Source organism: Arvicanthis niloticus, chromosome 15 (assembly GCF_011762505.2).
Source record: "Arvicanthis niloticus isolate mArvNil1 chromosome 15, mArvNil1.pat.X, whole genome shotgun sequence".
Lineage (NCBI taxonomy): Eukaryota > Metazoa > Chordata > Mammalia > Rodentia > Muridae > Arvicanthis > Arvicanthis niloticus.
The window spans coordinates 1166553-1180474 of NC_047672.1; the positions used below are offsets into that span (position 1 = coordinate 1166553).

Genomic DNA, 13922 nt, shown 5'->3' on the forward strand with positions numbered 1-13922 from the left:
ATGTGTGGGTAGAAAGTATAAAGCAGCAGAGTGGACCTCATATCCAAGTCTCTGGTAGGCAGCAAGTGACAAGCTTGCTCTCCTGGAGCTCACTCTGCGTTTATTTTATAGAATAGCTGAAACTTTCGGATTTCAAGAAAATTACATCAAGATCGTAATAAATAAGAAACAGCTTCAACTAGGTATGTCATAGCAAAGTGTGCATCTGATGCAGACATAATGACTGTTTCTATGTTTTATGTCGATTTGTTTTGCTTTTCCTCTATTGAAACCTTCCTGGCCTTGTTGCATTAATTCTCCACAGTTGATTCCGTTAGAAGTTTACTATAATAAAAATGTTAGGCAGACAAGATCATTCCAGTAAATAGTTACTGGCTTGCTCTGGCTAGTGGGAACGGGAGACATTGCAGGAAAAGGAGTTCATTGCAGTCTCATGGAATGTTCCAGAATGGAAGTTTATGCTGAGGGGAGGATCAGAGTTACTCATAGTTCTGCCTGTGAGAAGATGGAACCCTGAGAGAGACAGATGAACAAGGCCAGGCTGAAGCACTCTGCTGACAGCCAAGAGAACTGAGTGGGGCCTAGTGTGGGGTGGAGACCTTTGTGGTTGCAGACAGGAGCCATGTGAGTCTTACAGCAGTGACTCTCAGCCAGGAAAAACTTGTCCAGAGAACAGTTGACTTTGTGAGGAGACAATTGTTGCAGGAGGGCTGCACTTCTGTTGTTTCCTGAGTCAAGGTCAGAGTTACTGCTGAATACAAGACAACCCAAAAATACCCATGGCACAGGCTGCTGAGAGGCCGGTGGACATGAGCCTTGTTCAGTATGGAGTTTGTCATCAGAGAAGTGGGAGGTACCAGTGCTGCGAGGTGGCACAGGAACATGTGTGGCTCACAGACCCCTGGGAGCAATTTGCAGGAGGCAAGAGTGGAACTGAACAAGCATTAGCTCTTGAGCAGCCTCAGGGATCTAAGGTTTGAGTTTCTAAACACAGCCTTCCCAGTCTCTTAGCAGCTCTAGCTGACAACCTTGTATATTCTTAGCTGACATTCCATCCCTGTGTTCTGCTCTTCACTGGACAGAAATTCTTAATTTTGATGCTGATCAGATCATTGCCTTATATTTTGTGTTTGTGGAAGATGCTCTGCATGAGCATGCTCTGCATGAGCATGAAGATGCTCTGCATGATGGTCCTAGAAAAAAGCAGGTGAGTTAGGTCTGTAGGGTGGGAAGACAGGCAGGTGCTTGTGGTTTCTTTTTCATCATGGCCAGAGCTGGCTCTGTTGTCCTTACCTTGAGTTAGTTTTTTTCTCAGTTAGAGGATAGGAGAGTCTGTGTATTGATCACACTTTCTCAGTTTCCTTTTATCCTGCCTCAAATATTCATTGCTCTCAATGCACTCAAATATTCATTGCTTAAGGCTGGCTTAGAGTGAAGAGAAAGGAAACAGGGAAGAGTGAACATCCTTCTGGTCTCCAAGTGGGAATGAGTGCAGGGTTTGAATCCTGTTTTCCAGGCTGGTGGAGTGGTTCAGTGGGGAGACAGCACTGGCTGCCAAGCCTGGTGACTTGAGTTTGGTCCTGGGATCCCACATGGAAGAAGCAGAAAAGTGGCTTCGTGCATGTTGTTTATAAATGCACTCATGCATGCATGTGCACATGTACACACACACACACACACACACACACACAAGCTTATTCCAAAATAAATTATCTAATTAAAAAAAGGACTCCATTTACCACAGGAAATGGACTGTTGCCCAGGAAGTTTGTGTGACAGGCAATTCTGCTGTTCCCAGGGAAAAGCCTTGAAGAACAAGGAGTCACTCACAATGTGAAAGCCATGGTACTGGAGCTGAAACAGTCTGAAGAGGATGTGAGGAAAAACCTTCAGCTAGAGGAAGAGGAACAGAATGAGGCTGAGCTGAAGGAGAAACGAATTCAGAGGACCAAAAGGGGACTGGAGATCCTGGCGGAGAGAGGTACACCATTTTGCTCTCACCTCCCTAGGTGTACCCAGGCAGCACACAGATGAGTGTTGAGCCTCTCCACAGTCTGGCATCTTCAGAGTCGATACTGCTGTTTGCCCTGAATTAACGAGGCTTCTGTGGCTTTGTTGCAGCTGAGATGGTGGTAGATCCAGAAACGACGCCTTACTTAGACATTGCGAACCAGACAGGCAGGTCAATCAGAATTCCCCCTGCAGAAAGAAAAGTAAGTCCGGTTTGGGAGGCTTGCCCTAGGGGCGGCTCACTGGGTGTTTGTGTATGTTCTTTGGAGTCAGGAGCTTCTTGGGATGAAGAGCTCTGATTCACTCGGGATCAAGTTCATTTTAGGGTATTGGTTTCATTTTGTATCTTTTTGGTATTTAAATGACAATTTGGGGTAAGCCTTGCTGCTTGAATTATTCTGTTTAAAATGAATTCGGGGACTAGAGGAACGGCAGCAGATAAAGGTTCTTGCTCTCAGCCTGCTGACCTGGTCTCGTCCTCAGAACCTACATGGTGGAAGCAGAGAGCTGGCTCCCTCTTACATTCACATGCACTCTGTGACAAGCTGTCCCATGACTCAGACCCATGCACATACACAATAATTAGAGATTATATAATGAGGTTGTAAGCTGGACATGGTGGTACAGATCTGTAATCCCTACACCTGGGGAGGCTGGGGACCAAGCCTTCATTTAGTACACAGTCTAAGCCATTGTAACCTTTTAAAAATGGATTTGGAGGCCAGCAAGATGGCTAAGCAGAATCCTGAAATTTGTCCTATGACATCTACGTATGTGCTATGGCACAGATGCGCACGCATGCCCACATATATACAAATAAATGTCTTAAAAAGTTGTCTAGGAAATGCTGGCATTGTCAAATAAGTTAAGTGTGTGGTGATACTGCTTGTAAAAGTGGAGGATGAGAGACTGATGTAGGAGTCTGATAAGTAAGGACCTCAAATGAAAAGCAAAACCACAACCAAAGCTGTGCTTGGTGGACTTAGGTTCTTATTTGGACAGTCTTGCTGCTTTAGGGCAGGCTGGCCTCCATCCTGTCTCCTCTCTCCTCAGCATCTCAGATGTGACCACAGCCCACAGCACCACACCTGCAGTGCTTCTTAGGAAGGCCACAAGAATTCCTGGCTGCTCATCTTCTAGTCTTAAAACTGAAACACATGTGGCTCAGCAGGTGGAAGAAGAGCCTGAAGAAAGGAGTGGGGGCGGGTGCACTCAGACTGCAGAGTGGTGTGTTTTAGTATTAATGCTGTACTAACTTGTTTGAAAGTACTAATTTAAACATTTACCTTCTTTCCTAGGCCCTTATGTTGGCTATGGGATACCATGAGAAGGGCAGAGCTTTCCTGAAAAGAAAAGAGTATGGAATAGCCTTGCCTTGCCTCCTGGACGCTGACAGATACTTCTGGTAGGTGGTTTTGCAGTCAGCAGATACTAGTGTGAGGGGAGGCCCCCAGCACCCTCTTGCCTATAACTGGTTTCTGGGAGCAAAGAGTTGAGGCACAGAGCAGTGGGTGATGGTTCCTCCTTTGTGTTTCTAACTAGCCCCCTTGCCTGTGTAGCACACCCACTCACTTCTACCCTAGTCTGTAGGCTCAGCCCCGAGGGGTGGGGAGCTGTCCTCACGCTGCTGCCACCTTATTAGTGGTGCCAGTGTGGACAGTGCTGGCCCAAACTCCACTGCCCTGCGGACTGCAGATGTGACCCCAGCACTCTTCTTCAGTTGCTGCTGGATTTCTAGGAAAAGAAGCTTTTGCCTCGTGAGCTGTCTGGTGTTGCTGAGGTGCAGTGTGTGAAGGAAGAAAGAGAACTGCTTGGCTCCTTTCACCTTATTTCCTAGTTTTCAGATTTAGTTGGTTCCTCAAAAGTGATCAAAATAAGGCTTGCTTTTTTTTTTCCTTCATCAATATTAACTGGTGAAGCCAAGAGTGAATTCTGCTATCTCAGCACAAGTTGTAGGCCAGCCTGGGCTACCCTGCAAGACTTTCTCTCCTGGGGGGTAGGTGGAGATATATACATACACACATGCACACATACGTTTTAACATGAGCTTTTACACGTTCTGATGTGCTTCACACATCTGTGCTTAGTTTCTCCATTTGTGGCTGGCCCCATGTCCTTTTGCCCTAATGCTGGTAGTTTTTGAAGTTTCCCAGGGTTCCTAGTTCCTGTTTGTGGAAATGGTAGAGAATGTAATCTGGGCATGTTGGATGCTGAGATAGACTTGGTTTTGGAAAATGATCAAAGCCTCAGTGTCGACTTTCTGTTTAGTAAATTCCCATGACAGTCTTTTTTGGTTTTTCAAGACAGGGTTTCTCTGTGTAGCTCTGGCTCTCCTGGAACTCACTCTGTAGACCAGGCTGGCCTCGAACTCAGAAATCCTCCTGCCTCTGCCTCCCAAGTGCTGGGATTAAAGGCGTGCGCCACCCATGACAGTCTTATATATGACACACACACACACACACACACACACAAACAAATATTTTCAGTGCAGTTGGGTCTTAAATGTATAATCTCAAGCTAACTTATTACAAAGAGACTTATTGTCCCAAATGTTTGGAGGAGATGGAAAAAGCCCAGGGTGGGAGGAGCAGGCTCTCTGTCACTACTGCTTTGTTCTCTTCTACAAATGCTGGGACTAAGTTTAGTTTTTAGAAGTAAGGAAAGGGGTGTGTGGGGAGGAGCAGAGCTGTAGGTAGAGCTGTAATGAGCTTCGGAAGGCTCAGTTTGGCTGTAGTGGGTGTCTAGATTTCTCTGTGGAGGCCTTTTTCAACCTTCTCTTCCTGGACCAATCATTTAAATGATTTCAGATCTCAGAAGACTTCAATGAAAGTACCCATGTCATCATCGTGATACACAAAGACATTCATTAAGTAGCAGGCATAATAATTAAATAATAAGTGTCAGTGCCTTTAAAGTATGTGTAGTCAGTCATCTTTCCTCTATGGTTCTGAATATACAGGGTGATTGATTTAGAACGGGGTTTATGGCCTGACAGTTTTAGAGGCTTTAGCTTGTAACTAGTTGGCCCTATTGCTTCCATGTCCCTCTGTTTCTACTGCTTTGTGGTGTGAATACACGGCTGGAGAACTGCACTGTGCACCTCAGGGTGACTGTAATACAGAGAGACAGACAGACAGACAGACAAGCCACCAGTATTCCCTTCAAGGACACCCACAGTGAAATCAAACCTTGTACTGTGTACCACTTCCTGAAGATTTCACTGTCAGTGTGTCAGCCTGTTCATGGGCCCTCATGAGTCAGCTAGGCATTTAGCCTGGTGTTTTCCAGACTTTTCCCCCAATGAGAAAGTCCCTGAGCATGACAGAACTGCTATCAGCTGGGGCATTCTTAGGAAGTTGCAGGTTTCAGGGTGTCTTTAAAGCCATGTGTCAACCTTTTATGCATGTTAGAATCTCCTGGGGAGATTTTAGCAATAAGACATCCAGCTCCTGTCATGGAGAGCTTTGTTACTGTTGGTCCCATCATCAGTATCCCCAGAGAAAGACTGCTGTGGCTAGGTGATTGTAATTCACAGCCAGGGCTGGAAGCCACTGTCCTGGGCCAGATGCCACCATGCTGCTGTCAAGGCCCCTACTTCCTCTTATCCATTCAGAGGATCCATATTGTAAATAAAGGCCCTGTTAGTTAATCCTAGAAACACACCAAGAGCTAAAAAGCTTTCCAGGGACCCCTGAAGGGCTGATAGATTCAGCCATGACAAGCTTCCTTCTCTTGTAGTGAGTGCAAAGAGCTGCTGGACACTGTGGACAACTATGCGGTCCTCCAGCTGGACATCGTGTGGTGCTACTTCCGCCTGGAACAACTCGAATGCCTTGATGATGCAGAGAAAAAGCTGAACTTGGCCCAGAAGTGCTTTAAAAACTGTTATGGAGAGAATCACCAGAGACTGGTCCACATAAAAGTATGTCACTGTGACTGGTTGTCTCAGCCCACTTCTGGGGCACATCTGCCTAGATGAGGGAACTGCTGCCAGGGGTGATTCATCTGGGCAGCAGCATATCTTTGTAAACCAGAGCAGGTGTTAAGAGTTTTAGGAGTCTGGCTGGGTTTTTGTTGTGTTTTGTTTCTTTGTTGTTGTGGTCTTGCTTGGTTGGTTGGTTGGTTGGTTGGTTGGCTTTTGGTTTTGTTTGAGACAGTCTCATGCAACCCAGGCTGTTCCTGAATACTTTTTTTGGGGGGGGGGTTGTTTTTTGTTGTTGTTGGTTTTTTGGGGTTTTTTTTGGTTTTGTGTGTGTGTGTGTGCACGCGTGCCTGCGTGTTACTGAATTTTTAATCCTCTTGTTTCAGCCACTGGAGTGCTGGGGTTACATTATGTACCACAATGCTCAGTTTAGTCTTGCTGCTTCTGTGGTGGTTTTTAAAGATAGAGTTTAGTAATTATAGACTGATACTCTCAGTCAGTCTGACCAAGAGAGAACCAGTGACTTAGTCATGGCCCATGGTGGCCAGAGTCAGGTGTCCTGACTGATGCCTTCCATATGGAAGAGATACTGCTTAGAAGTCGTCCCGATGACAGCAGTGATGCCCTGGGCATTCTAGTGCTGCCACCTTGCTACTGTGGAGCCACGGCACCATTACAGCAGTGACTATGTGACCTTTTAATTAGAAATAAGACTGCTTATTCTTTTTCTCCCAATAATTTCAGGGAAATTGTGGGAAAGAGAAGGTGTTGTTTTTAAGACTCTACTTGCTTCAGGGAATCCGAAACTATCACAGTGGAAATGGAGAGGAGGCTCGGGAATATCTCAACAAGGTAAGGAAGGCCTCTGCTGCAGCATCGGAGTGCTCTGTCTGATGCTCACAGGTCCATGCTCACAGGTCTGTCGGTGCCCTGCACCTCCCTCCCATGCAACATGAACACTCGTGTCTGTGAGGGTGCAGGCAAGAGCTGGAATGAAGACTCTTCAAAACGGCAGAGTGACTTTAAGTGGGTAGTTTGTGGGTCGTGCCTGCCCTAGCATGAGCAGTCCAGGCTAGAGCTCTGCAGGCCTTGGCTCCCACTGTTCCTGCTGGTCCGTCTGCTAGAGCAGAGTGGGCAAGAGGTCAGAGCAGACCTGTACACCAAAAAGAGACTGCCAGGGCTAGAGAGACGGCTCAGCAGTTAAGAGCTCTGAGTATTTACTTTTCCAAAGGTCCTGAATTCAATTCCCAGCAAACACATGCTGGCTCACAACCATCTATAGTGGGATCCTGGTGTGTCTGAAGACAGCGACTATGTACTCGTATAAATAAATAAATAAATAAATAAATAAATCAGTCTAAAAAAAGAGAGAGAGAGCCTGCCTGCAGTTGACCTGGCAACCACCCAGCCAGCTCAGCTATAAGGGAGAGAGATGCCATTTGCAGCCTGTTGAGATAGGGTCTTGCTGTGGAGGCCACATGGCCTTTGCTTCCTTGTTACTGGGATTACAGGCCTACACCACCACCACCAGCTAAACTCAGAATGCAAGAAAGAAAGAAAGTCACTCTGGCACTCCTACAACATGGGTATGTTACACAGGCAGAGGTGGTGTTTGTTTCATTCCTTATGGTAGACAGGTTAGACAAGCTTAGCATCTGTCTGAATCTCATACAGTAATTCACATTTGATAGCCGGACTCCTGGGCTTTAGCTTTGCCAAGCTTTAATGTTGCTACTGTGTCTTCTGCTTCTTCCTGTTTGTAGGCACGTCAGCTCTTTAAAGAGCTTTACATTGATCCATCAAAAGTTCACAACTTGTTACAGTTGGGGTTCACGGCCCAGGAAGCACGGCTGGGCCTGCGGGCCTGTGATGGGAACGTGGACCATGCAGCCACTCACATTTCCAACCGCAGAGAGGTGAGTTTTCATTTCTCTCTGCAGCACACAGGAGGCTATGATATGACCCTTTAAGAAGGTTAAGAAACAAAGATATAATAACTTTATTTCTCAACTGAGTAGGAAAAGATCAGACAGAAGGTCAGAAGAGGCATGAAGGAGCTCAGGGTCAGGAGGGCAGGGGTAATGTATTGTCTTCCCTTTTTCTGAGGTGGGCTCATGTAATCCAGGTTAGCCTCAAACTTGCTCTAAAACCGTGAGTAACCTTGCTCTGCTGATCCTTGCTGGTACCTACAAGGGCTAGGATTACTCTTGTTCATCACTCTTGGTTTTCTGCAGTGCTGGGGAAGAAAGAAACCTGGGTTTTCACCGATGCTAGGCAGGTGTCTCTGCAGGGCCACACCACCCACAGAATGTCTTAATCATGTCAGCTTGAACCAGAACCAGGGTGGCTTCCTGTCATGATGGCAGGTTATGCCTCTAGTCTCCTCTCAGGATCTTGCTTAACACCATGCTGTGTTTCTGGAAGTTTTTTCAAAGGCAGCTGAGAGGCCACATGGTAATTTAGGATTGCCTTCTGGAGTCATGTCAGATCATAAAAATGAGGTCTTAAAAGCCGCAGTCTTTAGAACAAGTACACACACACACACACACACACACACACACACACACACATGAAGGTTTAGTATTCTAAAGTTGAAATAAATGGATCTTGTTAACCCAGTTGTACAATGAAGAACCTGAGGTCCAGAGGGCTGGTGATGTGGTCAGTGTTTTCTCAAAGCTAGAAAGTAACAGTCTCCTGGGACTTTTCAGCCAGAGACTCTGACTGTACGAGAGAGTCTTCCTGACGTGCAGCAGTTTGTGGGCCACAGTGGGGTAGGAGAAGCCACTAGTGATTGTAGGAGTGGAGCTACGGGTTGGTTCTGTAGTGACCTGTCAGCAGGGCTGTGTGAATGTCTCCTTCAGCAGTCAGCCTCAGTTGGTCCAGTCGTGGTCCCTGGTCCTTGAAGCAGAAGTCAGGGACAGGTGAGGTGAAGCTGGCTCTGTACCGTGTAGTTGAGACCGTAGGAAGGGAGCCTCCCTGATGGAGTTTCCACCTGCTGCTGATCTTCCACCAGCAGGATCTCGGGGAAGCTGCTGCTTTGAAGGGATTTCTTCAAAAATATGGTGTAATACTTGTAGTTCATGTTGTTCTCCCAGTTGTGATATAGTTCTACTCTCTCTCCCCATAACTGATTCTGTTACAGAAGAGGTGGGCAGTGGCTCAGACTGCCATCCCAGTATGGATGAGCCAGGACGGTGACTCAAGCCAATCTAAGTTCTGTCCTTTGTCCCTACCATAGGAGAGAACTGACTCCTTCCTACAGCTCATCCTCTGACACACACATACATAAAACCAATTAAAATGTAATAAAAATATTGCAGAATGCTGGAGTATAAGACACTGGGCCCTCGCACCACTGAAATCAATGAGCATGTGTGCATGTATATGTGTAAGCATATGCATGGCATACATGTGTGAATTAAGTTGTAATCATTAGAGAAAAGGCCCTGAAGATAGTGATTCTGGGGTTAGGAGAATTGGTTACCATATTACTGAGGACCTGGTTCTGTTTCTCTTCCCCCCTTTGAGTCTGATCACATCCTGAATCACCAGTCCTTGAACTTTGTGCTGATGAGCCAGCCACCCTTGGACCTCTTACTGAGGCTAGTATGAGCTGAGACCATTCAGAGTCCAGCTGGGAGCTGGCCAGGGCAGGTGGTGTTGGGAAGGCACACCTGGTGTGACATAGAAGAGGCCCTCTCAAGGGAGCTACTGTCTCAGTTCCTGTAGCCCTTTGTCACAGAACTAAATGGAATCAGGGAACCCTAAGTGACATTCTTAGCCCCTTGATATGAATCCCTGGGTAGGTAACCTGAGGCTAGGATGACCTTCCACCCTAGCAGGAAACTCTCCTGCCCCCAGCACCTAAGCACATAAGAACCTACTGTTCTTAGGAAGTACTTACTGTGCTGACTGTTTCCACTCCTGGGCCTTAGCCCAACCTTAACCCTGTCCCTGTGCCTCCTGACACTTTTTTTGGCAGGATAGGCAGATGTCCCTTTCTGTTCGGTGGTTCTCCAGCCCAGAGACCCTGACACACCCTGCAGATTCATGTGCTGCTTCCATCTCTAACTCACAGAGCCTTGTTTTCCTAAAGGAACTGGCCCAAATACGAAAGGAAGAAAAGGAGAAGAGGAGACGCCGTCTGGAAAATGTTAACACTTTGAGAGGAATGGGCTACTCCACACAGGCTGCCAAACAAGCCCTTCACCAGGCCAGGGGCAACCTGGACGAGGCCCTGAAGGTAATGCTTCCCGGCTTGAGTGTGAGCACTGGGTATACCCCACCAGCCTGGCTCCTGGAACTCTGCCTCACAGCCTTCCTGTGATATCCCTCCTAAGTCTTAGGCTAGTTAGGGATGAGGCGCAGTCAGGTCTGTTCTCCTCCCACAGAGCCAGAGTGATGGCCCTAGACATCTGGCCTGGGGCTTTAGTGACTGGCCTTCCCAACTTGAAGGGATTGGTTACATCTCAGTGGTGTTTGAATAAAATGCTTGTTGGCATATCTGCTTGTACTCTCTTGGTACATTTTGGCAAAGGGCTTTTAAAAGAAATATGCAAAGTAACAGTGCAGGAGCAGCTTTTCCTGGCTGATCTTGGTCAAGAGGCACAGGGAGCTCTGTGCTGCAGCTTGGACACTGCCCTCAGGTGCCACAAACCAGTGGTGGACAGAGATGGATGCACAGGGCCAGAGGACAGTTGGCCTGGAGCTCTTGGGATGGGGAATATCGCTGGTGATGGGGCTGGCCAGGCAGGGACCAAGGTTACCATGTGCTTCAGGGAATGAATGCTCACTGCACCCATCCTCTGCCTCAGGAAGCCCCACTTTATTTTTTTTTCCTCATGTGTACATGTGCACACATGTGTGCATATTTGTGTGTATTTGTTTTATTTTTTGAGGCAGGGTCTCATTATGTAGCTCAGGCTGTCCAAGAACTCATTATGTAGACTGGAGACCAGGCTGGTACCCGACTTAGAAATCTGCTTGCCTCTGCCTCCTAAGTGTAGGGTTAAAGGTGTACACCACCATGCCCAGCTCATATACATTTTAAGTTATAATTAATTTGAATATGAAGCTTACAGTTTTGTGTTGGACAAATATAAAAAACAGGGAAGTCTAACCATCTGAAGAAACTAGTGAGATTCAAACTGTTAATTCAAGAAGGGCATGAAGCTGCAGAGATGCCAGTTATAAAGTACTTATCTTGCAAGCATGAGGACCTGAGTTTGATCCCCAGAACCCAAGTAAAAATCCCAGGTGTGGTTGGCCATGTCCTCGTACTGGGGAGGTAAAACAGGAAGATCCTGGGTCTCCCTGGGTAGCTGAGAGCCCCGTTCCCTGCTTCAAGGCAGTCTGTACAGCCTCCTGCAACATTCTGTATTCATTTGTCCCCCAAGTGGATGGTCTAGGCTGTGCCTGCATGTGAGGTGGTGATTGGGTGAGTAAAGAATGTCCCTGTCTGTGCTTGCAGGTTCTCCTCAGTAACCCCCACATGTGGTGGTTACAGGATTCAGACTCTGAAAACAACAGCCGTCAAGCAAGTCCTTCCCAGGAAAGCATCGACCAGGTGAGTGTGGTGTCTGTCACCCTGGGCAGGGCTGGCTGGAGCTGTGGGATGGTGGCAGGAGTGCGCCTGCTTCTAGGCTTTAAGCAGGACCTGCCATCTCTGGGAGGACCTCAGGCATGTGCAGCAAGGAGGATGTGGTTGGGGGTGGGGGTGGGGGGTGGTTGAATGGGAGGTGCTTCTGTAGAAAAAGGGAACGGGCATGATCGTGCACATCTTTAATCCTACCAAGCACCTAGAAACAGAGACAGGTGAGACTCTGATCCCTGAAAACAGCAAGAAGCACTGCAGCAGGAGGTTGCCTTTGCCTTCAGTTCTCATCTGCCCCTTCCCCATGTTCCAGTGTTCTGTCCTATTCCTCTGCCTGGGACCTAAGAGGATGTCACTGTGTCCTGTGAAATTCAATTCACCATAGTACCACATACTAGCATGGCCCGTGTATTGTGGCCACTTGTGGTTAGATTTTCATGCACTTGCTTTCAGCCCCAAGGTGGCCAACCCTGGAGTGCCTATGACCTATTGGACCAGGTCTTCAGAGGCCCGTTCTACATGTCCTGGTGTGTGCTGCATTCTTTAATTACATATAGATACCCAGGAAGCAAAGTTGTCCTTGCTGTGCCAAGCTGACAGAAGCAGATGTTGTCCACATGGCTGTGTGGGTAGAGCACATGGTCAGTACTAACCCTGGGATCTCTCCTAGCTGGTGTACATGGGCTTTGACACAGTGGTGGCTGAAGCTGCACTAAGGGTGTTTGGAGGCAATGTCCAGCTGGCAGCTCAGACCCTTGCACACCATGGAGGAAGCCTCCCTCCTGACCTGCAGTTCTCAGGAGAAGACTCCTCCCCCACACCATCCACGTCCCCATCTGACTCTGCAGGTAGGCCTGAGGTCTGGGTGCCTCACTTATGGCTGCACTCTGCCCAGTATGAGCCGATGGCAGCTGTGAGCCTGAGGCAGAGGCTAAGCTGGAGGCTTGAGGGGTCATCCCTAGGGTTCTGCCAGGACAAGGTGGCTACCAAAGGCACTGTCGGGCACCTCTCCTCCGGTGACCTGTGGTGTTCACTGCAGGGACTTCCAGTGCCTCGACAGATGAAGACATGGAGACAGAGGCTGTCAATGAAATCCTGGAAGACATCCCGGAGCACGAGGAGGATTACCTTGACTCCACGCTGGAGGATGAAGAAGTCATTATTGCTGAATACTTGTCCTACGTAGAAAGTATAAGTTCTGCCGCAAAGAACAACTGATCAGAAATAAGTGCTACATTTCCGCTATAAATGGTTGAATGCTTCTTTGCGTTCCTCTTGCTTTTCAACGATTTTGCTCTAAGTAGGCCTTCCTCCTTGGGTACAGGGCCCAGCGTAGTGAAGAGACTTTGTCGGTCACAGGACAGTCTAGGAAAGGGAATTTCCCAGCCCAGCCCTGCTGTTCCCCTTCCTTCTCTAGGTCTGCATCCCTGACTGCCACTCTGCTGGTTTTCCATCCAGAACAGGGAAGCAGGTTCCCTGGAGGTCCCTGGGGAAGGTCTGCAGAGTGTCTGGGACCCTGTCTCTTGTCTTCTCAGCTAGCCCTCCTGTGCACTCCCGCCACCCCCATCTTGCTGCTGAAACTGCCCTCCTCCGCCACCACCCCTGCTGTGCAAAGCTTACCTCAGCCCTGGCTGCCCTGCCCCACCCCTTGAATCTTCATTCCAAGTGCTGTGGAGCGCAGCAGTGAGGTACTGGCTGCCGTCTCGCCATGGCAGATGGTACAGATACCTTGATCTAGAAATGTCAGTGTTTTGTGCTCTCAGATCAGTAAAATCTGTACTTAAAATTCAAGGTTGCAAAATCAGAGTTTATATGGATTCTAAATTCCTCATACAAAATGAAAATCTTTTATTAAATGGAAAAGTTTTAAATGCTAACCACAGCAAGTTATTTTTAATTAACATTTCTAGACTGAAAGCTTCCTGATAGAGATTGCGATCTGCTTTCTCCAGTCTCTCCCTGGGTCTCCTATGGTTGGGTCACAGGAGACTGTTGCTGAAGAGGGGCTGTCAGCCTTTGGTTGCTTAGTCCTGGTTGTGGACCAAGCAGACAGCCTTCTAGCACCCACGTATGGTAGCAGCCAGATGTGGCATGGGCCAAGTGCCACTGTGTTTCTGAGAACATTTCATTTCACCTGAAGCCTTGACAGCAGACTAAGTTGGACAAGTATGATCATCTCTAGCCGTTCATTTGTAAATTACACATGTATTTGTGTGGGGGATGGGGCTAACACACCATAGCACAAGTCTGGAAGTTCAGAAGACAGACGCCAGGGACTGAAGTCAAGTTGTCAGGTTTGGTGACAAGCCCCGCCCTAATGCTCTTACTCGCCCCCTTGCTGTTCTTTGGAAGTGAATGATGCTGATGGAAATAAACGTGGGGAATGCACTTGAA

General features: G+C 47.7%; 1 protein-coding gene across 4 annotated transcripts in view; it reads left to right on the top strand.

Annotated features, from left to right (window-relative positions):
- Positions 1-13922, top strand: part of Nub1 (negative regulator of ubiquitin like proteins 1) — a 28797-nt gene extending 14875 nt beyond the window's left edge. For all 4 annotated transcript variants that reach the window (XM_034519108.2, XM_034519106.2, XM_034519107.1 and 1 more), the window contains exons 5-15: positions 112-182; positions 1799-1981; positions 2122-2213; positions 3309-3415; positions 5749-5932; positions 6677-6784; positions 7696-7848; positions 10032-10178; positions 11406-11501; positions 12199-12376; positions 12568-13922. In XM_034519108.2, the coding sequence (XP_034374999.1) occupies positions 112-182; positions 1799-1981; positions 2122-2213; positions 3309-3415; positions 5749-5932; positions 6677-6784; positions 7696-7848; positions 10032-10178; positions 11406-11501; positions 12199-12376; positions 12568-12746 (1498 nt within the window). In that variant the 3' untranslated portion in view covers positions 12747-13922. The remainder of the gene's footprint in view (positions 1-111; positions 183-1798; positions 1982-2121; positions 2214-3308; positions 3416-5748; positions 5933-6676; positions 6785-7695; positions 7849-10031; positions 10179-11405; positions 11502-12198; positions 12377-12567) is intronic.